At 39.0% G+C, this 27,394-nt stretch overlaps 1 protein-coding gene across 18 annotated transcripts in view; it reads left to right on the plus strand.

Annotated features, from left to right (window-relative positions):
• The window catches only part of NRXN3 (neurexin 3), a 1,785,202-nt gene that overhangs the window by 1,330,501 nt on the left and 427,307 nt on the right, over window positions 1-27,394 (plus strand). For all 18 annotated transcript variants that reach the window (XM_023546430.2, XM_064292808.1, XM_023546429.2 and 15 more), the window contains one exon: window positions 8,556-8,737. In XM_023546430.2, coding sequence (XP_023402198.1) covers window positions 8,556-8,737 — 182 coding nt within the window. The remainder of the gene's footprint in view (window positions 1-8,555; window positions 8,738-27,394) is intronic.

Consider the following 27,394-nt stretch of genomic DNA (forward strand, 5'->3'; position numbering starts at 1 on the left):
AAGTAAACTGTGGGGTAAATCTCCAAAATAAACTTCATTACAGAGTCCACCCTTCAGAACTTAGAACTTTTTGGTAGGTGATGTCATTAATCAGGAGCTGCCTATTGTCTGGTCTTGCTTTATATACCTTACAAGAGAACAGCCTCGTATTAAACCACTGTCATTAAATTAGATAGAGCAAGTACCTCCTATATTGTCGCTTCCATTGTGAGTGAATTGAGTTTTCACCTTGTTTGCTGTTTTTTATTCTGGCCCTTCTAGAAAGCCATTTCTCCTTTCTTTCCATCATCATTCCCTATCTCCACCCAGATAAGCAGATAAAACCCATCATAGGTAAAGGCACAAGATGAGGATTTAAAGAATACAATTTGGTACACTGATAAGAATGTTGATTGTGCAGTTAAATCTGAATTAAATTCCTGGTTCCAGCTGATATTAGGTGAAGGTCTTGAACAACTTATTTATTATAGGTCTCCTCGTTTCTAAAACTGGGATAAAACAATATCTAACATAAAAGGTATTTATGAAAAATTTGAAATATTATACTGCATGCTATTATATATATCAGAGGATTCATGCACAAAAACTAGCATGAATATTATTATTAGAATTAGTATTGTTATTGTTATGCAATCTCAAAGAATTTATAAAAGGAACACGTGTCCCAAAGGAAAAACAATAAGCTTATGAAAATTTTTTAAGCAAGACAGGATTTGAATGTGGCCCTGTGGCCCCGAAAACTTTGTTTTTTGATAAATCTCTAAAGCCTTGTATGTCATTGTTAGGTACCATCGAGTCAGTTCCAATTCATAGGGAAGTCCTCGCAATTGTTATGCTTGAACCCGTTGTTGCAGCCACTGTGTCGATCCATTTCCCTGAGGGTCTTCTTTTTTTTCTCTGACCCTCTACTTTACCAAGCATGAGGTTCTTCTCCAGGGACTGGTCCCTCCTGATAACATGTCAGAAGTATGTAAGATGAAGTCTCACCATCCTCACTTCTAAGGGATATTCTGGCAGTACTTCTTCCAAGTCTTGTATACTTTACCACTAATCACTCCTTTTTTCTTTGTGGATGAATCATGGAATCTCATGAGTAAAACTAACTTTGTATGTTTTGCAAAAACTTCATCGCCCCTAAGACTCAGGAAGGGTCATACAGTGTTTCTGACCTCTCATTAATAGGTCCTGTAACTACTTGTGATTTTGTATTACTCCAACTTTCAGGAAGTGAAAGGTATATGTGTGATACAGGGTATCACAACAGTAAGGCATCTTGATGGCATTACATTTGGAAACAACACAATTATTTGGTTTCTCTTTAAACTCCTTGGAAAATTCAAGATATTTTTTTTTTTCCAAAGGTTCAATCAAGCGTATTTTTAAGAACAGAGTTGGTGTATAACCTACTCTGTCCTTGAAGAACAGTTATTTAACATTTCTTCAAAGGCATTTACTACCATCATTAAATAGTGGTGAATGTATTTTTTTTTTTTATTCATGGGAGAAATTGAGTTAATAGGTAGAATTTTGTTTGTTTTATATTTTTCTTCCAGTAGTTCCTTAGGAGCCTTTGGCATTGGATATATTATGTTAAACCTTCACTCGGTGCAAAGTTTAAGTCCCAATGCTACCTGGTACTTTTAATACTAAATGGAGTCAGTATTGCTTCAGATGGGGAGTCTTTGAATTGAAATACTGGAATACTGGTGATGTACTGTAAAATGCTGCCTCTGTAGATACTAACACAAAAACCAAACTCTTTGCTGTCAAGTCAATTACGATTCATAGTGACCCTACATGAGAGTAGAACTGCCCAAAGGGTTTCCAAGCAGTGGCTGGTAAATTCAAACTGCTGGCCTTTTGGTTACCAGCCGAACTCTTAACCACTGTGCCACTAGGGCACCTCTGTAGATACCAGTAGGTAATATTTTCTGGCATAATGCCCATTTGGCTTTAATCATTGTTTCTTCAGGAGCAACGAAAAGCTTGCCCCATGTGAAGGGAATGCTAACCTTACCCAGTGCCGTCGAGTCCTTACCTGAGCTTTATTTAACAAACAGGGCTTGGCTCTCCCTGATGATATTCTTGACGTTTAGGCAATGCGCTCAGTTTTTCAGTTTGCTGAGCAGTAACTCTGCTCATTTCTTTGCCAGGAAAAAAGGCTGTTGTTAAGAATAGATGAAATTTCTCTCTTGATGTTCAGTATCTTCTTCAGTTTTGCTTTATTTAAGACTAAGACGGCACTGGGTATTTGTTATCACTGGCTTTGGTGTTTATTTCAAAAAATTCAGAGTAGACAAAATAGATCATACCAAACCATCCATTCAATAAATACATTGCAAGGCTGTTTATAAAATCTGTATCACTTACCCCATACTGCCTAGTGGCTCCCTCTGTAAGGCAGTGGTCTTGGCGTTCACGGTTTTTCATTTGTTATTTACTTTCATCTCTTCCTTTTTTGGTGGGGGGGGGGCACTCTTGGTCTCCAGGAGTTTCTTTAGGAAGGCTTTCATCCAAAGGATTAGCAACACAGCCTGATGTGGGGAGAAGAGCAGGGCCAGGTAGGAGAAGGTCTGGTTCTACTTCCAACTCCACCATTTCACACCAGAACAAGTTGTTTAATCTTTTTGAGCCTCCTTTTTTTTTTTTCTTTTTTAAATTAAAACAGAAACAAAAACATTAATGCTTCAATGAGTATTAAGGGGGATGGGAGAGGTATCCAGTGAGAGCCCCCAAGAAAGTAATTGGAAAACTCTTCAATGCTATGAAAATATAAAGTACTGTTATTATCAAAGCAAGACATTGGTGGTTCAGTGGTAGAACTCGCACCTTCCATGTGAAAGACAAGGGTTTAATTCGCAGCCACAGCACCTCGTGTGCATCCACCACATGTAGAGGTGTGTGTGTTGCTATGATCCTGAACAAGTTTCAGTGGAATTTCCGGAGTAATATGGATGAGGAAGAAGGTCCTGGAGATCTACTTCTGAAAATCAGTCAGTGAAAACCCTGTGGATCACAACAGCCTATCTGTAACTGATCATGGGGATGGCACAGGACTGGGCAGCATTACATTCCACCGCTGATGGGGCCACCCTGAGTTGGGAGCTGACTTGACAGCAGCTATCTTAGTTATCTAGTGCTGCTGTAACAGAAATACCACAAAAGAATGGCTTTGACAAAAAGAAATTTATTCTCTCACAGTCTAGTAGGCTACAAGACCAAATTCAGGGCGTCAGCTCCAGGGGAAGGCTTGCTCTGTCTGTTGGCTCTGGAGGAAGCCGTTTGTCATCAGTCTTCCCCGGTCCAGGATCTTCTCAGCGCAGGGAACCCTGGTCCAAAGGATGCACTATCCTCCTCTTGTGTCTTGATGGTATGAGGTCCCCTGAGATCCTTAAGCTCACAGCCTCCCTTTGTTGGTTTCAAAGCCACAAGTATTTCCATTTTGACTTTATTAACTATATGGTAATTGATGTGAATAAAGGATCATTTTAATTTAATAGCAGTAACCATATCTACTGGTAGGATATATTTTATATCATTAAGGATTGATTTGTTTTTCAAAAGGATTAACCAGTTTATAATAAAGAACACAAATGTGGAAAAATTCAATGGAATAGTAATAAAATAGAGTGATAAAGGAAGGCAGACATGACTTGGTGTCTTGAGATTTTATATTGAGCTTTTAGTCAAAGTTCAGAGAGCACTGGACTAAGAGTGCCATTTTATTTTTTAATCCTGGTTTATCTACTGTATGGGTTACATATTAAGAGTTATAAAAAAAAATTTTTATACCTATTGTTATTTATTAATCTACCTGCTATACTCATCTATTATTTAGATCTGTTTAAATTTAACTCACTCAGACCTCTCTTGGGAGATGCTTCCAAAACACGTTCTGTTTCATGGCCAACAGAAAATATTTCAGGGAAAGCTTGCTTATATATTACTTTCATCATGGCTTGAATTTATGTTTTCTTTTTTTAGACCTAAATATACTAACTTTGCTTTTTAATGCTTTTCTGGATGCCATTTCATCTATAATTATTTAATGCGGAAAATAATAAGTGAATTTCAGATAGTCCATTGTATTTTATAACTAAGCTTTTCTTATTTTTCATACATACACATGCACACATAAACACACATTTTATTTTTGTATCTTCAGTGAATTTTTAATAGGACCATGAGTCTATTTCTGTTGGTAATATCCTAAAAAATAATATGCTATTTGGAAATGAAAATAGAAACTGTCATAAAACCCGGACCATGGGGTTGATAAGTCAAAAGAACAACAACAATAAGAAGATTTAAAAAAAAAAAAAAATTGTTCAAGTGGTCCTAAATAAGTAAAAGCTGAGTTGGCATCAACAATTAAATTCTAGTAAAGTAAGCAGTAAAATGCATCAAGTGTTTAAGAACAGTTGATTGGAGAATTATGTGAATTAGAAAAAAAATTCTATTCTCCTTGAGAAATTGTAGCTCATTCACTCTATCAGCTTATTGTGAAATTACATCAAACTGCGCCCCATTGAACCTGTTCTGTCCATTTCTCATGCCAGATTACCTCCCTACGCAGGCAAACAGCACATACCCAAACCCACATATACACACCCGTGTACCCCCTATGTCAATACCGCCATCGGCACTATCACAGTAAATAGCCAGTTATGAAAACAAGCCAAACCCACGCTTTGGTGCTTTCAAGATAAAAGAAGTTGAGGGTTAAATAGTGTGCCTTATTGACTCTTTAAGGATGGGGTGTGTCCACTTTAGCTTGGTTAGTGGTGACAGTGTAGGGATTTTATCCCTGAAATACTGTATTGGTTGGAACTCAGCAAAGCCACCTCGGCTTGTCGCAAACTTGCAAATTGCAGTGTTAAATGGCCAAAATGCCACCATTGCAATTTTTACTCTGTTGAACCTATCACTTTTTGCTAGTAAGCAGGAAATTTACATGGTTCTGATTATTAATAAATGTCGTATGATCTTAGCACCAGCATACTGAGCACAGTGAGAAACCAGCAATCACAAATCCTAGGCTCAGGGAAGAGACCACCCGATATGACATTGCATGGCTTTGAAATGAAAATAAATGCTTAATGGATTAAGAATATTTCTAACAGTTTGGGGGACATTCTCCAAAAGTTAATTTATAATCCACATTTTAAAATAACAAAATTAATCTTAAAAAAAACTGTAAAGCAAAATAACTCCATGTTCCCCTTGTGATTCTAATAATTTTACATTAAATTCAAGAAAAAGTGTATGTTTGCCTTTAAAAACCAAGCAAGACAGCAAAATAATAAAAAACTAAAGAGAAAAAATATAGTAACAGGTTACTACAGAAGAAAGTTGTATCTGTTAACTTTGTCTAAAGCCAACGGTGAACTATGGGAGTACTCAGGATCTTTATTCATTGTGACTAGCAAATTCAGTATCTAGACTAGGTATGTTAATGTTTATTTTTGCATAGCAGAATAAGCCACATGCTAAGCATTTTGTACCTTATGCCTTGATTATCTGCAAATTTAAAATCATGTAAGATAGTGGCATGCTGAATTCAGAACCACCAAAACAATAAAAATAATTTTTAATATCAGATTTTATATCTACTTTATCCTATTAACTTTGTCATAGTGTTTTTTTTTTTTAACTTTAAAATAGGACTCACCGTGACCACCTATAAGTAGTTGTGTATATATCTTTAAAATTCTCTTCACTTTGATATTGGAACTCTGAGAATTACAGACCAGGGAGAAGAGTGAAAAATGCAAGCAGAGTAGGTTTTAAAGTGATTTCTGTCATAAGAAAGCCAGGCTAGCTTTTGAAAACCATGCCAGAGTTTTTGGGCTATGACTTGGTTTTCATTTTGCTTTGGTTTTATAAGAAGATATGACAAGAATGAAATACAGTCATCATTGCATCAATGATACAGTTTATTGGTACCATTTATTGGGTAATTCCATGAAATTATGATTGGCTTTTTTTTTTTTTTTATAGCAAACAGGTTTTTGTAGGCAGGAAGGTCAGGCTGGAGGCGTAAATGTAGTGCTACTCATTTAAGTCAGATATTTCAGTTTTTGTCTACAAATATATAAAGTGGTGTTAGCAAATAAAATACCCCATAGAATTGTTGTGAAGATTGAGCTAATGAATTTGAAAAGGCTTTGTGAAATGTAAAATGCCATATGTAGGTCGTTGCTCTTAACTAATTTTGGCTCATTCTTTTTGTGGTGACAAAGTTATTTTCTGAGATAGTATGAATTGATCTCTGTAGCGGGGTCTACTATATATTTAGGATAAAATAGGGTAATATTTTATAAAATGCCACAGCCTGATTTGCATTCTGGCTGATCCTATACATTAATCACTGAGTAACCTTCAGTTTTCCAAATAAAGAATAAAGGGAGCAGTGATGACATTTATAATCACACAGGGAAAGGGAATCATTTAAATTCATCACAGGTGGATAGATATCAAGGGTAAATCATTATATCCACATTTCTAATGTTAAGGAGCTTTGAGGGTGTTTGTGGATAGTGAGAAGCAAACATTGTTTTGTACACAGAATTCATTATAAACTTTCCAGGACCCAACCCCAAATTCTTCAGATGAGTGTGGAGGAGTACATTGGTTTTCTAGGAACTATTGCCTAAGATTAAGATAGTCCTAAAAAGAAAATAATATTAGAATGTATGCAATACACATACTGAGTTTATTGGAGCAACTAGGATAGTGACCCTTCAAAGAGAACACATTAGATTTATAAGTCTCAGAATTTAATGTGGCTTACTGTTTAAAAAAGAATGACAGGACATATATTCCCAATTCTAGCCTCAAATCAGTTTACTTTATTTCTAAACAAATTGTATAACTCATTCCTTCCTCCCATAACCCACTGCTGTTGAGCTGATTCTAACTCATAACGACTCTATAGGACAGAGTAGAACTGCCCCAAAGGGTTTACCAGGAGCTGCTGTTGGATTCGAACTGCCAGCCTTTTTGTTAGCCGCCAGGCTCTTAACCACTGTGCCACCAGGGCTCCCATTTCTTCCTCAGTCAACATAATTCCAACCAATATTCTCTGTAAACCAGCTCTGAGAATAAATGTGGACCAATGTTTGAGATTTTTAGTAGATGCTAAAGATATCTCAATGCTTGCAACAGTCATCTTTAATGTTGCTTTAAAATAGTTCTAAGGGTTGGAACACGTTCTGTGGACAACATACAAGAAAACCTGGTGCATTAAATGCTCTTTGAACTTTGAGATAAATAACATACGGAAGTATTCTCTATGCATAACATATATAAAGCTACAGAGGCTACAATGGCATAGTCTATTCTGGCTACCAAATCTAAATGCTCTTTTCCAAAATTCAGACTTAAAAAAAAACTCTTCTTAAAATACACTTTGGTCATTTAGGATATGCCAATATTTCTTCCCATTTGTTTTGTATTTCAAAATTAATATATCCTTATTAGCCCCTGGGTTTATACTGGCAATAGTAAAAACACAGGTGACTTATAAACCCACTAGTCATAATGGAAAATACAACTTGTCATATTCAAAACTGATTATACTGGGATTTTTTTCAGTGTTTCTTATAACTTCTTTTTGAAATTTAGTTTGGAAAACCAGATGGAAACTGTTATTTAACACCAGATAAATACCACCACTAGTGAAAAAAATCAATTTCATTTTTAAAAGACCCAGTGGTTCAAAGAGTTAACATACTCGGCTGCTAACGAAAGGTTGGAGCTTCGAGTCCACAAAGAGATGCCTCTGATGAAAGGCCTGGTGGCCTATTTCTAATAAATCAGCCTTTGAAAACCCTATGGCATATGGTTCTCCTCTAATACACGTGGGGTCATCATGAGTCAAATTGACTAGACAGTAACTGGTTTGTCTTTTTTTTTTTGGAATTAATTTTTGTCCTTTTTTTTTAGGACTAGGGTAGTGAAATAAGTGTGAAATAAGTGTATGCTTTAAATCATATAACTTGATTTTCTCAGGCTACAGCTTTCTCTTCTATGGGAGTTGGTAGATGATACAGGCATAAAAGGAATGATGTCTGTGGACTCCACATTACCTGCAGTTACAGGAGGCATCCCTAGAGCTGCTCCTCACTCCACTGAATAGAATATGCTGAGAGCTAAGAGACCGGGGGACTAGTTTTCTATCTTGTGCCTGTCTTAGGTGAAATGGAAAATTAATTCTGCTGTTGAGGAAGTCTGAAACATTGTTCCTCTCAATGTACAGAAGAGCTCAGACAGCATATAGTTTGCTCTCTACCATCAGGCAGCAGGAACTGACGATATTAAGGATGTCTTTCCCTAATATCTGCTTTGTTACGAATTCACTTCACTTGCATCTTTAATTTGGGGAGACAGCCACCTTCCGACGCTGTGGAGGCCATCACTTTCAGTAACTAAACCTTGTCATTTGGGGGACATTTCCTCTCTGCAGCTGTTGTGTGCAGAATCTCAGCCTTGTGGTTACAGCTGACAACCCGCCATACAGGGCCTTTATGTCCCCTCTCTCTTGCCTTTTTCAGCTGGCGCTACGTACATCTTTGGGAAAAGCGGAGGCCTCATCCTCTACACCTGGCCGGCCAATGATAGGCCGAGCACGCGCTCGGACCGCCTGGCTGTGGGCTTCAGCACCACTGTGAAGGACGGCATCTTGGTGCGCATCGACAGTGCCCCAGGCCTTGGCGACTTTCTCCAGCTTCACATTGTGAGTACCAGGCTTTGGCCTGCATTCTCTTGCTTTCCTGGTGGTCTGAATTGGTGGGCCAGATAACATCTAGCAGAACATTCTAGATGGGCACAGCAAGTGTGTACCCGCTTTTAAAAATCACCTGAGTGGGTGGGAGCCTTATCTGTGTGTGTTAATCCTGACTCTCCCCTTCAGATGCAAACCAAGTAGCTCAAAGAGTGCCTCAGGAAGAAAAAGTAAAAGCTCTTCTTTCTGTCCCCTGTATGTAAAGAGGAAAAGAAATGTGTCCCCTCTAAAATTCTTTCCTGACTGTGTAGTTTAGCTGCTGGCAAAAGATTTAGCTGACTGCTTAGGTATAAATAGGAGATTTACCTGGTGTGGTTCGTCTTAACCTGGTCCCAGCAGCAAAACCAACCTGAATGTTAATGAGTTCTAGTCTGGGGGTCTGCAAACTTTTTCTCTAAAGGATCAGGTAGCAAATACTTGGGGCTTCATGGGTCATATGGTGTCTGTTGCAACTATTGAACTCAGCCTTTCTCAGAAGATGAAAGCAGTCATAAACAATACATGAAAAAAACAAAAAGGTGTAATTGTGTGCCAATAAAACTTTATTTATAAAAATAAGCTACAGGCTGTACTTTGTCCATCCCAGTCCTAGACTGTAAACTTCATTGTATAGATGTAAAGATCATGTGATGAAAATTGAGATTAGGGTGGGCAGGGCATGAAATTCGAAGGGTGTGCAATGACCAAGAGTTGTTATAATCCTGTATATTGTGTAGCCAATGTTTTGCTTGATGTACGGTACATGTAAAGCCAGTAGGACTTTACCTTCATTGACTACAGATCATAAGAATAGAGCACAATTCTAGGAAATTAAAATGATTTGGAAGAAAAAAATTCCTTCGTTATGAGGATAGAAAATATTTTTATAGCAACAATTAACCCATTTTATCATCTGTGCAGTCTGCGGGAAAGAAAGTAGGCTACAGAAGGATATGATTCTCATCCATAAGTACCCAAAGCGCAGCCACCAAGAGCAAAGAGAGGAATTGTTCTCATTAGTTAGCAATGGCAAGGCTAGAAAGAATGGATTTAATTTAGAGCAATGAGGATTCAGTTTAAATAGCAGGGGTAAAAAGCAGTTAAGAAAAAAGATCAACTGGGGATTACCACCAACCTCCCAAAAGGAAGAAAAGGGACATTTAGAGGGAATCTTTGAATCTGAAGTTGCTAATGAGCAGGTCTTCCAAGGGAAGCAGAGGGTAAGATTGAATTTCTGGCCTCCAGAGCTGGAGGTGGCTGGCTGGAACCACAAGCAGCGAATGAAGAAGCCTCCAGCCCCTCTGCCCAGCAGTTCCCACCTCCAGCACCTGCCCTTCCAACATGCTTGGAAAGGGGAGCAACCTGAAGCATGAAGCTTGAGTTGGAAGCCAATCCGGCCTCAGTGTAAGCCAGATTAGGGCAAGACTCTGCTTAGAAGGCCAGGGAAGGACACTTCAAAGTGTGGAAGCGGGGTCCTGAATAGAGTTGTGAACCTTTATGTCTTTCCCAGGTGCTTCAGGAACCATATGGTACTATGAACCTGAACCTAAGCATTGTAAAATCCATGCTAAGGAGCAAAAAGAAAGGCAGCCATAGTCCGTGCAGTTTATCTTTATTTGGCCTCTAAGAACCACCGTGATTTACAGAACTCTGAGATTTATACTGCGTATAACTTAATGGCTATTTCATGGCAGCTATAACGAGGCTATTATTACCAGCTCACTTGCATTTTCATGGTGATTTATCTTCTTTTTTTCTTGTTCAGTGTGACTTACTAAGAAAAATATGATTTGAGGCAGCCATGAGCATCATTTTGAGTCAGATAATGTGCTACCAGTTTCTCCTTTTTTTTCCTACTGGTGCTTTGCAGAGCATCTTCCTTTTTAAGAGAGAAATTTTCTTATTTTCTGACAAGTTACTTGAAACTGTTAGTCTTCTTGCAAAATTGCTATGAGGATATTAGACACTTTTAGGAGGAACCAGAACATTCCAGTATATCATATTACACCATTGTAAAGTTCTGCCAGTTGTTTGCTATGTTTGGAGTGAATGCATCAAAACACGTTTTTGTGTTCAAACAATCTACATTTGCTTAATTCTTTAGTGTGTGTGCTCTATATAAATACACACATTAGGCTTGAACATACTGTAGTGGTACTTTCTTTTTAAAAGCAAAAATACTGGAAATTTTACATCAAAATATGTTGTAACAACAGTGTGGGGTAGTGTCTGACCTCCTCCAACCCCACAAGGGGGAAGAAGAACCAAGATCAACAGCACAAGGCTGACTCCCATGAGGTGGAAGGCAGACAAACCTCCTCTTTCCACCATCTTTACTAATTCTGACACTAACCATTGCTGGCATAGCACTCTCTACTGGGTTTGATAATTCATTGTAATGGCTACACAGAACTCACAGACCATACACACGATTTTGGGGTTTCATTAGGGAAGTAAGAGTTACAATTCAGGCTAAGGAACACGGTTCTTCCATCAGGACATCCTCTCCCCAGCTATGCGCACAGGCATACCTCTCCCTGGTCCTAGGGCTCTCCCCAAAGGCACTCACTCAGCTTTCTCTCTCCGTGGGCCAGGAAGCCCACCATGCCATCTCCTCCTGCTGGATCTGTACTGCTAGGTCTCTCTTGTAACTGCTTCTCACCATCTTCAGGGTTACAGCTTGCACAGGTTTTCTCTCTCTCTCTCTCTCTGTCTTGGTCTCCTGCCTCCAGGAGCTTCTAAGCACAGGGATCTTGGGTGCAAAGGATAGGCTCTCTGCTCCTGGCTGTTCTTCCTTGGTGGTGGTAGGATCTTCCTCTATGCTCTGGAATTGGCTCTCTTTTAAGGCAAAACTGACCAACCCTCTTGGTAGCCACAATTACCCTATCACATAATCACCTGGGTGGAAGTTATAAGACCATGGCCAGAAAGGCTGCACACAAAAGTAATTAATTGCACCGCAATGTAGAACCCCCTTGGCGAACTAGGTGTTTTTTCTGGTGATGTTGCCATTGCTTAAACAATCTGGGAACTCCCAACAGATTGTCCTTCGGAGTTTGAGCTAGGAAAGGGTACTATCTGATCTTTTTAGGGGAAAGAGAAGGAAATTCACCACTCTGGCATGATCCTGGCATCTTCATGGCCCTATGAGCATGGGGCTACGCCATTGGTCTAGGAATTTGAAATCTTCTTTTCCCTTACTAATGGATTATCACTGGTGTCTACACTTAGACGATGGTTGAAAGCAGGCAGATTCCTTACCACTCTCAGAAGCAAAGGAATCCTAGAAAGAACGCTAAAAAGCTTGATTACAAAACCAGCCTCCTTATTTTTATTTTTTACATTTAAGTAGATACTTCAGGAAAATAAAGCCACAAATATATCTCAAGATATTTTATTTGTATAAGACATTTACAATCTGTAAAAACAGGGTTTTGCATCTTCAATGGCATTTATTCTGTATCCTAAAGACAATTACTCAAAACGAAAAGAATTTAGAGGTCATTAATGAAAGTAGGAGATGGGTTGGAGGCAAAAGATTTCATTCCATCTTGCAGTTCACCTAGAAGAGAAGCCCAGTGGGGGGAAAAACAAAAAGTGATGGCAGACCTGAAGAGGAGATGAAAGCAGCCTAAATCCCAGGGACAGAGGAAGAAAGGAATCTGCCTGCAGGTGTGCTCCACCCAGAGGTTACATGTCCCCAAAGCTTCATTCTTTGACAACAGATGTTAATGTTTTAAAAACAACAAAAAGTACTTTCGTGTTACTTTTAATTAGCGGTTGCCTTAGTTATCTAGTGCTGCTATAACAGAAATACCACAAGTGGATGGCTTTAACAAAGAGAAATTTCTTCTCTCACAGTCCAGTAGGCTACATATCCAAATTCAGGGCACCAGCTCCAGGGGAAAGCTTTCTTTCTCTTTTGGCTTTGGAGAAGGTCCTTGTCATCAATCTTCCCTTAGTCTAGGAGCTTTTCTGCATAGGAACCCCAGGTCCAAAGGTCACACTCTGCTGCCGGCACTGCTTTCTTGGTGATACGAGGCCCCCCTGTCTCTCTGCTCGCTTTTTTTTTTTTTTATATCTCCAATGAAATTGGCCCAAGACACAATCCAATCCTGTAAATCTCATCAACATAACTGCTGATAATCCATCTCATTAGCATTATAATAATAATTTACAACACATAGAAAATCACATCAGATGACAATATGGTGGACAATCACACAATACTGGGAATCATGGCCCAACCAAGTTGATACATATTTTGGGGGGACACAATTTAATCCATGACAGCGGTCAAGCTAGTGAAGTTGGTCAAAAACAAAATAATCTCTAAAGTTGGCCTTTGTGTGTGTGTGAGAGAGAGACAGAGAGATTGAGAAAAGAGGAAGAGAAATTTGTGTTTCATAAACTGGTGCAAAAAGCAATTTTTCGAAATTCCTGAAGTGTTTTGAGCAGCTTAGTTTGCCCCCAAGATAGTGTCTTTGAAGGAGGGGAAAATGTTCTTCCAAGAACACTGAGAGCCTGACCCTGAGGTAAAGACACACAACCTCTAGAATAGACCTGGTGCCACGGAGCCCCCAGAGCAGAAATGGTAGATAGGCTTCATCATGCCTGCCAATTCTCCCTGCCTGGTAGTATCTGCTTCAAGCTTTCCATTGGGAATGTTTGTAAGGAGAGCAGGTAGGAGTTCTGGGTTCCACTAGCCATGTCTGCTACCTGCGCAGAGGCAAACTTTGTAGACACATGCTGCACACTTGTCGCTCCTGCTCTAGGATACACGCCATTCTCCCTCACGTGCTTGAACTTTCCCATTACTCTTCCTTTGTCACTTCTAAATTTCCACATCTAAAATCTCTTTAGGAAAATAGATATCTTCTGAAACTCATATTCCCCTGGAAGCCCTTGAATCATGTACTAGTTAGTTTAAAGTAGACAGGCTAAGATCAGTTACTGTGACAGAATTTCTGTTTTGTTTGTAGGGTTAGGAAGAAAGGAGAAGAAATGGGCATGACTAATCTGGGGACATATAACATTTTAGGGGATGGCAGGCATGTGTGGAGAAGGCTTGAACAGGAGGAAGGCATTGTGCCTACGGTGAAGAATTAGCACAAAGAAAGAGGTACCAAAACAGAGCTGGGTAGGTGCCATAGACACAATTTTTCCTACTTCACAGTTTACATAGATTAGCCCTTGTTCTAGCCAAGAGGTTGGAGGCCCTCCTTTCTATTGCTGGCCACTTCTAAATCTAAAGACTTCCCACCCATCCTGGACCTCATGGGGATTAAATAAGCTTTAACAGTAAGATGAACAACACAAAAATTAGGCCTTTAAAAAGAAATCAGAGAAAGCCAATAGATCAAAATAATTTAGGGATTGCGTGCTTAAAATTACCTACGATTTCTTTCTTTTTTTCCGTTCACACTTCCATGATGCAGTCTTTTCTGTGTAATTCTTTATCATGATATTAATGAAATCGTGGATGAAATGTGGTTGAAAAATGGAAAAAGATCTTTGTTGGAGTGTGTGTGCACAAAATGAGATTTCTGTGAAGGGAGGGTTCCTTAGAGCCGAGGGAGTTTTTAAATTATTATTTTAAATACAGGTTTCCCTCCATTGAAATCTATTGCTGAGAAGCTAATCTGCTCAATATTTGGAGAGTAGCTGCTATTACTTGCAAATGACATCCACCTACTGACCCCACATCCAGGCTCTATTGAAGCTGTGTCATGTTACACTCACCTTCATTATGCAATAGGGACAAGATTGAATAGGACCAGAAGAAGGATAACCATGAAGCGCTTGCTATTGCTGTCATGAAACTTTCAACCAGCTCTTTTCACCACCTACAAAATAGAAGGTCGGGGAAGAACTGGGCAACAATTAGCTTCTCTTTATGCAGTTAATACTTGGTGTAAAAAAGACATCCTATTAAGTTCTTTCTCCCTGTGTGTAATTTACAGTAAATCCTCTTAGATTCATTTTTTAATTATGAGCCTTTCAGGAACAGTGGAAATTTATGTGTTAGGGCAGCTGGTTTGTTTGACAAGAATCTATAACCTTCCCCAGCTGTTTCCCTCCTGACATATAATGGAGGTACTTAGAGAAAACAGGTACAGGAAGACAAAGGGATGCTGTCTGGACTGGCCCCCTTATCTGAATGGTACTGTGTTCTCCTTTTCAAAAACAGGGCCTGCCAAAATAGGCTGGTAATGCTCTCATATTGGGAGATGGGTTATTTATTAAATTTGTTTTGTATAGTATTGTTTTTACATAATTTATAGCATTTAAAGAGACTTCTGGAGGATAAATGGAAGCAGAGCTGAGTTATGACAAATGGTCTGTTCCTCATGTCTATTGCATCTATAAATTGCCAGGCCGGACGGTTCATTTTGGCTGCCTCTGCGTGAGATATTTACCGTAAGCCATCAACATCTGCTGGGTTAGTCCTCAGTGGGATTAGGTGGCTATTAGCTTTGATTCTCTTCTGAATTTGGCCAGTGGCTGAACTGGAGTTGATGCAGGAACTGTATTGGAGGGAATCTCTAGAGGAGTACAGAGGAATGTTGGTGTTTCTGAGTCTGATGATGGAAGTAAAGAGGGAAAGAACAAGAAAACAACAGAAATGTCCAACAGATGCAATTTCATTTCCCACAGAGTTCTGTGCACTGCAGGTAGGCTCTGTAATTCCTTTCGTTGCTATTTGTTCTTAGGGAAAAAGTCCTCTTTGGCTTTTCTGGGCTTAGGAGCTTTTCCAGATGATTAGCCACTTGTGTGGAGAGGGCCTGCTGGGGCTCCTCTCTGCAGCCTCCAGCTTAGCCGAGGCATCCCAGCAGAGTTGGAGAAGAAGGTGGGAGAAGGGAGCGGAAGTGAGGATTTGATGCAGGAACTGCTGACGTAAGCTTGGCAGAGGAGGGTGTTTGCATAGGAGTTGGTGTGTTTTCTGTGATGTCTATTATTCCCAAGATATTTCTATCAAATCTATTTGCTTTGATTGCACACATGGTTTTAAGAGACATTATGCCATATCAGAAAAATGCACTTAATGTAAAAATGAAGAGATTTGGTTCAAGTCCCATATCTGTCAGTATTTAGTGAACCATTTGTCTTTGAGCAAGTCACTCTAACACTTTGAGCTTCAACGTCCTCTTCTTTTAAATAGGCCCTAAAAGCATTGTCTTGAGGGTTTTCCCGAGGTTCAGATGAAATAAAGTATTTAGAAGCTAGTTATTATCCGTAAAGGAGTACCCAAATGTAAGATAGTAGTATTACTTTCTCTCAATGAAATATCTAGTAGATGATGTTTGCATTGGGGAGAAAAAAAAAAAAAATTAGTGAAAGGAAGAATAGGTTTTAAAATTGAAAGTGGAGTTTAAGTTCTTTAAAAGTCTATTGGGATTGTTCTTGCAAAAAAAAAATCTGTTTTAACCTGATCAAAATCAAGTTTTGAAAATTAATCAGATTTACAATTAGGACTTTTGAAGTCTCCCTCTGGCACATGATAAGAAACCCAGTTACCTCTAAGAGAGGCCTGGGTTAAGTCACTAGGATCAGTGGGCCCCTGCAGCTTCCGCAGTGTCTCGTTGTGTTCAACTGTGTCTCCATAGAATGTTACAAGGTGATGAACTCTGTTTCTATTCTCTCTCTCTTTTTTTCTTTTTGGTAGTATGGTAAGTATATATATATAAAACAAAACATTCACAATTTCAATATTTTTTACATGTACTATTCATTGAGGAGCCTTGTGCTGCAATAGTTAAAGCACTCGACTGTTAACCGAAAGGTCAGTGGTTCGAAACCAACAGTAGCACCACGGGAGAAAGATGTGGCAGCCTGCTTCCATGAAGATTTACAGCCTTGGAAACCCTATGGGGTGGTTCTGTTCTGTCCTATAGGGTACTGTGAGTTGAAATCGACTCGATGGCAGTGGGTTTAGTTGTGGTTTACACTCGTTGACATTAATTATGCTCATCATGTTCGGCAACCATCACCTTTATTATAATGTCCCAAAGGGCTTTATACTCAACAGCGTAAGTACAATGCACCCTGCCCTGAAGTTCCTTCTTTAGTTGTGTGTTAGAAAATGGAAATGTGCACCTTTGTGAGGAGAGGGAAGGTGGGGAGGGGTGGGAGAAGGAGAGCAAAACCTTTCTAGGTAGGCATGATAAGAAAATGATTTGACGACCATCATGGGCACCTGGTAGATATAAGGACTTGGCCCTATCCTGAGGAATTTGCTAGAACAGCAGTCCTAATGTAGGCACAACTAGATTACGTAGATGCAAGAAGATGCTAAAAACCAGGAAAACCAGTTGTCATTAGGTTGATTTTGACTCCTGGTGATCTCATGTGTGTCAAAATAGAACTGTGCTCCATAGGGCTTTCAATTGCTGATTTTTTGGAAGTAGGTTGCCGGCCATTCTTCTGAAGCAACACTGAGTGGACTCAAATCTCCAGCTTTTAGGTTAGCAGTTGAACACATTAACCACAAAGCAAATCGGGTGACTAAATCCGCGTATGCAACTAAAGCAGTTCTCCTATGTTCATTCTCTGAGTTACGAAGGAAAAATCGATTATAAATTTAACATGCAGATAATGTCTACAATAATGCAATCATAAAAATCAAGTTGACAAAGTATGTAGAAGATATTTTACGACTGGCAGGCAGTTATGAGAAGGAAAGGCCAAATGGCCATTCTCTCAATTATTACTCCCACCAGTGACCCTTAGACTGCTGATTGACGACTGTCACGTTTCAGAGTCCTCAATGCACACATAGTATGAATTTAGAAAAACTGGGATTAAGAGAATTTAGCTCATGAACATTGTTCACTGTAGACAAATTGAGTGCTTATTATGTGCCACATAAAGGGCTAAATGTTGGGGATACTGTGATGAACCTTGGCTCTAACAGGCTTGAGAGACCATAACAATTTACAAGACAAGAAATTAGCTTTTCTGTATATACTGGGATGATGTATACAAAGCTGTCACATACCTCTTGGCCTGTAAACAAAAACCAAACCAAATGCCCTTGAGTAGATTCTGACTCATGGCAACCCCAAGTGTTACAGAGTAGAATTGTGCTCCGTAGAGTTTTCATGGCTGTGACCTTTCAGGAGCAGATCACCATGCCTTTCTTCTGAGGCACCTCTAGATGGGTTTGAACTGCCAACTTTTAAGTTAGTAGTAGAGAACTTAACCATTTGCCCCACCCAATTACACCTCCTGGCATATAGTGAGCTTTTAATAAAAATAGATTTGAATATTATCAGTGCTTTTAGATGTCTGTTCAGTGAATGTGTTTTTTTGAAGTCAAAGGAAACCATGTATTTTATTTTCCTAAATAATTAAAGGCATTTAATCATACAGACCTCTGTGTATTTAAATTAAGTAATTTAAAATTCTAATGAGATAGGATGTTACTGATTGAAAGCCAACTTAGTGACATATATCCTAGATTACTGCAGTCATCAGGATAGTCTGATAAGACACATGACTCTGAAGTGCAGTCAGCAAGTCTGACTCTAGGTACCGTCAAGTGAATGCTGGGCTCCTGTGACTTAATGGCAAGCCTACCTTAGCACTGTTGGTTGGATGAATTATCTCATTGACCCACCGGTTATACTGTTACCAGTCATTACTCCTGGGGTATTGTTCAGTGCAACAGAGCAAGAAATAACTCACTGACTCCCTGAAGCCGTAGATGATGGATTTTAGATCCCTGGCTGCATGCAGAAGGCATGGAAGCTCAACATATTGATGGGGGAATTCATTAGGCACTCACACTACAGAATCATGTGCTTAGATCCTGGCGCTGTCACTGCTGCTGTTTCAACTTGTTAGTATTTCACTGATAGATGGCAGAAGGAACTGTACAACTGTATTAGCCTCAAAGATAGCAGTGACAGCCAGACCTGTCGTTTTCCAGCCTGAGATGACACCTTTGCAGCCTAGAATCACTTAAAGACATTTAGATAAGCCCCGTTGGTCTGACCAAGCTAACCTTCATCCTTGAAGTCAGTTCGTACCCAGAATTGCAAGAGATGATTGGCAATTAAGTCCCATATTCTATTCTTGGTGCCTGACTTAAACTCCTGTAGTTCAGTTTATTTTTCTACTCTACCGTCTATAAAATGGCAGGTGGTTTAATGACATTTATCTTGGACTGTATCTTTTAAATGTATCTTTTAAAGATCATTTTACATTACTACTGTTACTAACATCACCACCAAAACAACTACTATGGCTACTACCACTAACATTTGTTGAGAAAGGACCAGGTACAGAAATTGTATATAACTTTGTTTATATTAACTTACTACAAGCTCACAACAACTCTATGAGGTTGCTGCTGCTGTTGTTAGGTACTGTAGTCAGTTCTGACAATTCTCACAATCATTGCTATGCTTAAACCTATCGTTACAGCCATTGTGTCAAGGCACCTTGTAAAGGGTCTTTCTCTCTTTCACTGAACCTCTACTTTACCAAGCATGATGTCCTTCTCCAGGGGCTGGTCCCTCCTGATAACATGTCCAAAGTACTTGAGACAAAGTCTCACCATCCTTGCTTCTAAGGAGCATTCTGGCTGTACCTCTTCCAGGACAGATTTGTTTCTTCTTCTGGCAGTCCCTGGTATAATCAATATTCTTCACTAACACTGTAAGTCAAAGGCATCAATTCTGCTTCTGTCTTCCTTAGTTATTGTCCAGCTTTCACATGTGTATGAGACCATTGGAAACCCCACGGCCTGAGTCAGGCACACCTTAGTCCTCAAAGTGACATCTTTGCTTTTTAACACTTTAAAGTCTTTTGCAACAGATTTATCCAATGCAATATGTTGTTTGATTTCTTGACTGCTGAGTCCATGGGCATTGATTGTGGATCCAAGTAAAATGAGATTCTTGACAACTTCAGTCTTTTCTGCATTTATCATGATGTTGCTCATTGGCCCAGTTGTGAGAATTTTTGTTTTCTTTACGTTGAGCTGTAACTCATACTGAGGGCTGTAGTCTTTGATCTTCATCAGTAAGTGCTTCAAGTCCTCTTCACTTTCAGCAAGCAAGGTTGCGTCATATGCATATCACAGGTTGTTAATGAGCCTTCCTCCAATACTGGAGCTGACTTCTTCTTCATATAGTCCAGCTTCTTGGCTTATTTGCTCAGCATACAGATTGAATAAGTATGGTGAAAGAATAAAACCTTGACACACACCTTTCCTGACTTTAAACCGTGCAATATCCCCTTGTTTTGCTTGAAGAACTGTCTCTTGGTCTATGTACAGGTTCTGCATGAGCACAATTAAGTGTTCTGGAATTTGCATTCTTCGTAACGTTATCCATAATTTGTTATGATCCACATAGTCGAACGCCTTTGCATAGCCGATAAAACACAGGTAAACATCTTTCTGGTGTTCTCTGCCTTCAGCCAATATCCATATGACATCAGCAATGATATCCCTGGTTCCACGTCCTCTTCTGAATCTGGCTTAAACTTCTGGCAGTTCCCTCTCGATGTATTGCTTCAACTGCTTTTGATAATAACTCTTATGAGGTAGTCACAATTAATATCCTTACTTTATAAATGAGGCAACTAATGTTTAATGAAGTTAAGGAATTTTCCCAAGATAGTACTGCTGATAAATGGCTGAGGAGTCATTCAGATCCCGTTTTGATTCTTAATTACTGGTATATTCCTAATGAAAGTTTTAGAGTGTAATGTGTGGTGGTGATAATTTCAATTCAACACATATTTATGGAAAAGCAATTTATTTAGTTTTTGAAGATATGAAAAAGCTTAACGTCTAGGAGGGAAATAAAAATTGTACATATGGCTCTGTTTTAAGGAAAAATTGTATATATACCATGGAAGGGAATGATATTATTGCTGGTTGTGGAGATTAATGATATATACATAAATGGGGTGGGTCAAACCTTGACTGGTGGAGCCTAAAAAAGGAACACACCAGATGTAGACCCTAGCATTAATATGATCTCACAAAGGAAATACAGGTTATATATTTCCTCACTCAAATAAATTAGTGAAGAGTTCAGTTTGATCAGAATAAATGACATGAAGAAAAATGTGGACACGTGCTTTAGAGGCAAGAAGCTCTGTTGGCACACTGGTTAAGAGCTTGACTGCTAACCAAAAAGTTGGCAGTTCAAATCCACCAGCTGCTTCTTGGAAACCACATGAGGTAGTTCTACTCAGTCCTCCAGTATAGCTATGAGTCGGAATCGACTTGACAGCTACTGTTTGGCTTTAGTTAGAGGCAAATGGTCTCTGATCCAAGTTCTAACCCTGCCTCCAACTACCTCTGTGGTCCTAGGGAAATCACTTAGCTCTGTAAAAAAAATAATAATAATAATACCACCTTACAAGTCTGTGTGAAGGTTTGTAATAACATATGTAAAAATCCCTAATGAGTAACTAGTTCACAGTAGATAATTAATGATAACTATGTTTTTTTTTTTTTTTTTCCTTTTCCAGCTACTTTAGAGCCATAGCGAAGAGGACCTAAGCACCATACTGATTTAAACTTCACTGTGAAAGTAATCAGAGAACATTAAAAGTTTTTTTTTTAGCATAAGATGACATGTCCAAAGCTTAATTTTATCTTATTTTGGCTTTGTTGAAAGAATGAATTTCAAGGAAAGTATATAGCAGTCTATTGTTAAACAGTCTAGGAAAAAACATTTTAAGGACTATTCATTGTTAATGATCATGGAGAGGTAATAAGGATGAAATCAAAAGAAATTCCAGAGATAGAATCAACAGATATGGTCAGTTAATTAGATGGAAAAAAAGGGAAGTGAGAAAATTCTAGACTAGGACGGTTATGGTTTAACTTACAACAGTAACAGTAAAACAGGAGTTATAGAATCAGGTTTCAAGGTAAAAATTTCACTTTGGTGATAAAAATGTGAAGTATCCTAGAGACAGGCTGTGGAGACCTTCAGTTAGGAATATGTGATAAACTGAGATGAGAGATAAGGGCTAGAGGTAGGGACTTGATAAGTCTTAGCCTGAGGATGACAATGGAGACTTTGTAGATTGCTAAAATCTCCACTGATAATGTAGGTAGACAAGTGAGATAAATGGTCACTTGGAAATATATAAATAAACTTATTAGACGAAGGAGGAAAAGGAAAGAAGCTAAAAAGAAAAGGCCAGAGGCATTAGAGAAAATGTAGCGAAGTTTCACAGAAATCAAAACAATGGAGAGAAGTTTTCTAACACAAGCAGTTCTCGAGCTATTTTCCCCACTCCTTTTAGGTATGACCTCATTCATTTAATTCAGTCTGTCTTCTGTATCGTTCTTGATATTCGGTATGTTTTTTATTTTATATGTATATAACCTTTGCCATTCCTGTTCTATCACCACCCCTTCTAGGTTGCTTTCTTTGGTAGTTACCATAGGCATGAAACCAGAAGACTCAGGTTCTAGTCCTACCTTTGCCACCAACTAGCAGTTATCCCAGGTCAACGGTAGAGATTTTGATACTCTTCTGCCAACCTCATAGTCATGTGATGAAGATCAAATGAGAGAATGCATATGAATGTGTCTGTCACCATTAAAGGTTACCTACAAAATAAATAAGATTGTTTTCCCTAGTAATACGAGTATGCTTGCCACCATGTAAAACTCTTGATGCCTACGGGATTATGCTTGGAAGCCTGGGAATGAGGACCGAAGAGATGCTAAATGGCTGTAGTCTTCAGTAAGAGGGTTAGAAGCCAGGCAACTGACAGATCAGAGCCAAAATGTGGATGGCTCAGCTGCTGAACCCCATTAAGTTGCTTGTGGCTGCCAAATAATGTACTTATCTGGTGACCATCCCTCAGACTTTGTACCTCACTCCTTGGAGTCTCACTTTGGGGAGGGATTTAAGAGTATGATGCAGTCTCCTGGAGACGAAAGCCCCTGCCCTGTGGCTGACGATCTTCCGGAAATGCCCAAAGTTAAGTGGTCTTCCCTCTGCTCCTTCCCAGTGATCATATTGTGCGGTGAGGCATGGAATCTAACTACCCTTATCATTACTTTAGTTTGGATAGCTACAGATGTTACTGCTGGTCGGAAAATTATCCAGTCCTTTCTCAGATGCAAAGTGCAGCACTTACATTCCAAATCCTTTTGAAAATTAGGTTGACTTTTCATGGCTACAAGTCCGCATTCTTACCTGATGTTATGCATACTTCAGTAATTCCTTCCGAATTCGCTCTTTCATTTATTGTCCAGGGAGTGCGCTAGTCACTTTATATAGATCAGCTCACTTAGTCCTGATAACACTGTGAAGTTGGTGGTATTACCTCTATTTTAGAGATTATTGAATTAAGGCTCAGAGGATTAAGTAACTGTTTATTCAAGGTGTTAAGGGAAAGAAAGAGGACTAAAATATTGATGTCTTTGATTCCATTGTGATAGATAGAGATATAATTACCCCTTCAATATGGAATGTGGTTGTAGTGAAAATAGCAAAATGTTTTAAATCCACAGTTAAGAATGATATAAATAGAGGGGTGGCTACAGTATTTTGGCTAAATCAGGATACATTATTGGAATTAAAGCACTTTCTTTTGTGATTCAAAAAAAAAAAAAGCCTTTCATTTTACATTACATTTGCTTGCTACAAGTGCTTCTTTTTTCTTTTTATTTTGTTTTTTGCCTCAATGACATTAAGGCACCCAAACCACAAAACCAAACCAAACCAAACCCACTGCTTTCGACTCAATTCCAACTCATAGTGACCCTATAAGACAGAGTAGAACTGCCCCACAGAGTTTCTAAGGAGCAGCTGGTAGATTCAAACTGCCGACCTCTTAGTTAGCAGCTGTAGGACTTAACCACTACAGCACCAGGGTTCCCTTTGTTACCTTTAAACTAGTTTTTTACATACCCTAATGTAAAATGAAAAGTTTTATTTGGGACTAATCTGTGGTTTTGAATACAGTATGGTGGATGGAAAGATTCAGAAGTAGCTTTCATTTCCAAATTCCAACAAACATACTTTCAAATTTAGTGTATCTGAGCAGAGATTACTGGATAAATGTATTCTCATATTTCAGTGTTGATAAATGCAATAATAACTGTTATCAAGTATACTTGCTTGAAAACCCTGCCCTTTTTACCATTGCCGTCCAGTCAATTGCAACTCATAACAACCCTCTGGGACAGAGTAGAACTGCCTCGTAGGGTTTCCAAGGCTGTAAATCTTTATGGAAGCAGAATGCCACATCTTCCTCCCGTGGAATGGCTGGTGAGTTTGAACCACTGACCTTTTGTTTAGCAGCCAAGAGCTTAACCACTGCACCGCCAGGGCTTCTTGAGCTCAAATACTACAGAAACAATCTCTCTGCAGTTAGTATTTAATTTTCTATATCTCTAATTTAAAACCAGGAAAGTGTGTCTCCATGGCAGCCCTGACCTGTCATCCATTGGTTTGTTAGCTTCTAATGTATACTGACAGAGTATAGTAAAAACTCAAAGGGTAGGCTTTCACACTGGAAATCACATGTATTGAAGTGGGACCAGATTCTGGTTTATTTGCCTCTGACTTGATGCCTAATTTCTAAGATGAGTAGGCTTTCACGTTTGCTACTTGGAGCAGCAACACTGGAGCAGGTTTTACAGCATGGCTAAACAGCAAGGCTAAAATTCAATACTAAAGCCTGAGAGAAAACGAGTTGTTGTGTGACGTGGAAATGACATAGTTTTCCAGAACACTGTGAATGCATAATCCAGGAAGGTCACTTTGAGGATCCATGAGGTACAGCTACTTTAAAAGCAAACAAAAAATGCCCTGGGGTTTTGTTGGGAATAGATAGAGGAACATATAATGAGTATATTACGACAAACTTAGCTTTAGGTAAAAGGTCAGTGGGAGGAATATCATTCCCCAGTTAAAGTTAACCAGACAGAGATTAGTAACCTCCTTCACTGAAAAACAGTTAATTTGTTTATTTATTCAACTAGGTCCTATTACATGCCAAGTGAAGTTCTCAGTGCTGGAGATACAAGAGTGAACAAGATAGACAAATTCCTTGCCCTCATGGAGCTTATATTCTAGAGAATGGAATCCTTAATGAACACAAGCAGTCAGGTTCTGAGTTCTACAGAGCTTTGTGAAAAGTTGGTGTCAGGTATACTAGACAAGTTAACTAATTAGCAGACTGGGAGAATCTCCACCGACGTTTGGTTTCCACCTCTGTACATTTTATTTCTTTATTTTCCAAATGTTAGTATGAACCTCTCTTACTCTTATAAAAAGAGCAAAGGGCCTTCTTACTGACTGATTCTGCTACTACACTGTAAGGACCCCTCTAGGTTTGTTTTCTTTTGTTTGTTTTTTCATCACCAAAATGAGACAATAAAGAGTAACATCTTTACCCTCAATTTCCGTTGCTTTTTTCTGAGATGAGATGATGGCTATTTCTATCGTTTCATTTTGCAGTGGTGCAGAGTTCCTTCTGAACATCCATCTATATTTCACAGACAGCAAATTGCTAGAGGCTTCCAGACAGCACTCACTGAGGAAAACGAGGAAAAACACAATCAACCAAATGTAAACCCAACCCTCCCTGGGGGATGGGCCTCACCATTTCTGGCCTACTGTCCACACCTGCCTAGACTGTCTTGTCCACGTATTGACCTAGTGCCGCACTCCACCCTCCCAGGCATTTACATGCTTACCCCCTGTGGCGACAGTATAAATACAAATTAGATTTTTGCGTTTACTTAGCTGAATGCTACAAGAAACAGAATGGAACCACATGTTTGCCTTTGATTCACACCCAAACACTGCAAAACAGAGAGTGTGCTTCCTCCTTCAAGCTGTGTGTGTGCGTTAAACACATGCAAACATTGGACTGAAACACAGACACAGTAAGTTCTGGGAGAAAACCAGACAAGTCTTTTTTGCTTTCATTTCAGAAAAAAATCTTGATCTTTAATTTCAGCTAGGTCTTTAAGATACTCAAAGAATGTTTTACTCCAAGGAGTAGTTGGATGTGCCTCATCCAAAAGTGAGTGTCAACTATATCATAACAGACCTCTTTCTGGAATTGGGAACTCAACATTAGCTCTCTTTTAATAAATTATTATGAATATTTTTATAAAGAGAGGGACCAAAAAAAAAAAAAAAAACACCCACTTTACATGATGGATTTAAGAGAATGTAGAAGGCATGATGGAAATATTTTCTCTGGGTTTCCACAAACTGCTTCTTTGTTAAAAGTGAGTATTCATCGTAAATAGTAAATGGAAAAAGAATTCTCCTATATTGTAAACTCCAACCCTAGCAGGAAAACCAAATTCCTCTTTGAGGTATGCCAGCTAAGCTCTTGTGTCTCCACTTAAGAGAACAACTGATACTGCAAAACAGTGAGTCTTGACCCAAAGGCTTTGTGTGTGGTTGTATGTGATGTACATAGGTCAGAAGAGTTGTTGCACACTGTGACATCTCTATGCTGCAGTGGCCAAGATCACAGAATTGAAACAGAACAGTTCATTTCACACAGTAGGAAAAAAAATAAAATATCTGTTTAAAAAAAAGCCCAAACAGAATAATGCTTTCTTCTATGAACTCAAACTCTACTGCGAACCACCAAGAACCACTTATAAATTTGGAAATAGAATTGCTAGAATTTGAAAACCTAGCCTTGTTTTTATAGACCACCTTCTAGAAACAAACTCCAACTAAGTCACTGTGGTGTCCACAAGGAATGATCATGGTTTCTAACCTAGTTTTTTTTGCTTCTGAGTTTTGGGTAGTTCAAGACTTGATTCCCTTCGAGAGGGAATTTCTGTTGCTCTTGATGACTGCCTACAAGGCCAGGGCCAGTTGTGTCCTCCTCACTGGTTATGAGCCAGGTCAACACACGTAGATTTCTGAGATTGTGCAGAGTAGCCACGTGTAGGAATCTAAAATTGAGCTATTCCAGTTGCCCAGCGTATCCTTCCTTCTTGGATTAGGTGGACCAAAGAGAACAATAATGAAGCCTTGTCTTTCTTCTCTCTACTGGGTGTTTGACAGTAATGCAAAAACAACCTTAGTTCTTCCACTTGGTTCCAATCATCCCATTCTTGGTTCCCAACCTTAGAATACAGATGTCTCCTGTCTTTCACCTTGTCATTGCTATGAGGTTCAAAGGAGGTACTCAGCTATTATTCCCTTGAGCTCCTTCAATCCACAAATATTTTGCAGGATTTATACATTTCACGTATAAATTGAGATTTCCAGTTTCTCTTTAAAAATTGGATGGTTTGGCAATACTGGACCAGTGTTTCTATGTGGCATTGGTCAGCTGGAGGCAAGGAGCAATTGTTATTTTTACGGGCATACACTCTCCAGCTGCTTTAATCTCAGCCACTTCCTATTATATCACACAGTTTTTTCATTCCTCCCTTTGCCTGCCAACCCCTGCAGGCATTTGATGTTGTGACTCCTCTCATACAGACATCATATTAACAGTTCTGGAGCATATCTTTGCCTATTATATGTAAACATTACATTTAAACATTTTCATAGACATGACTGTTTTTAATACTTAGTTTAGAAAAACTAAGGACTCCCATGATGGTGGAAACAGTTAAATGCTCAGCTATATACCAGAAGGTTGGTGGTTCAC

The sequence above is a fragment of the Loxodonta africana genome, chromosome 10 (assembly GCF_030014295.1).
Source record: "Loxodonta africana isolate mLoxAfr1 chromosome 10, mLoxAfr1.hap2, whole genome shotgun sequence".
Taxonomy (NCBI): domain Eukaryota; kingdom Metazoa; phylum Chordata; class Mammalia; order Proboscidea; family Elephantidae; genus Loxodonta; species Loxodonta africana.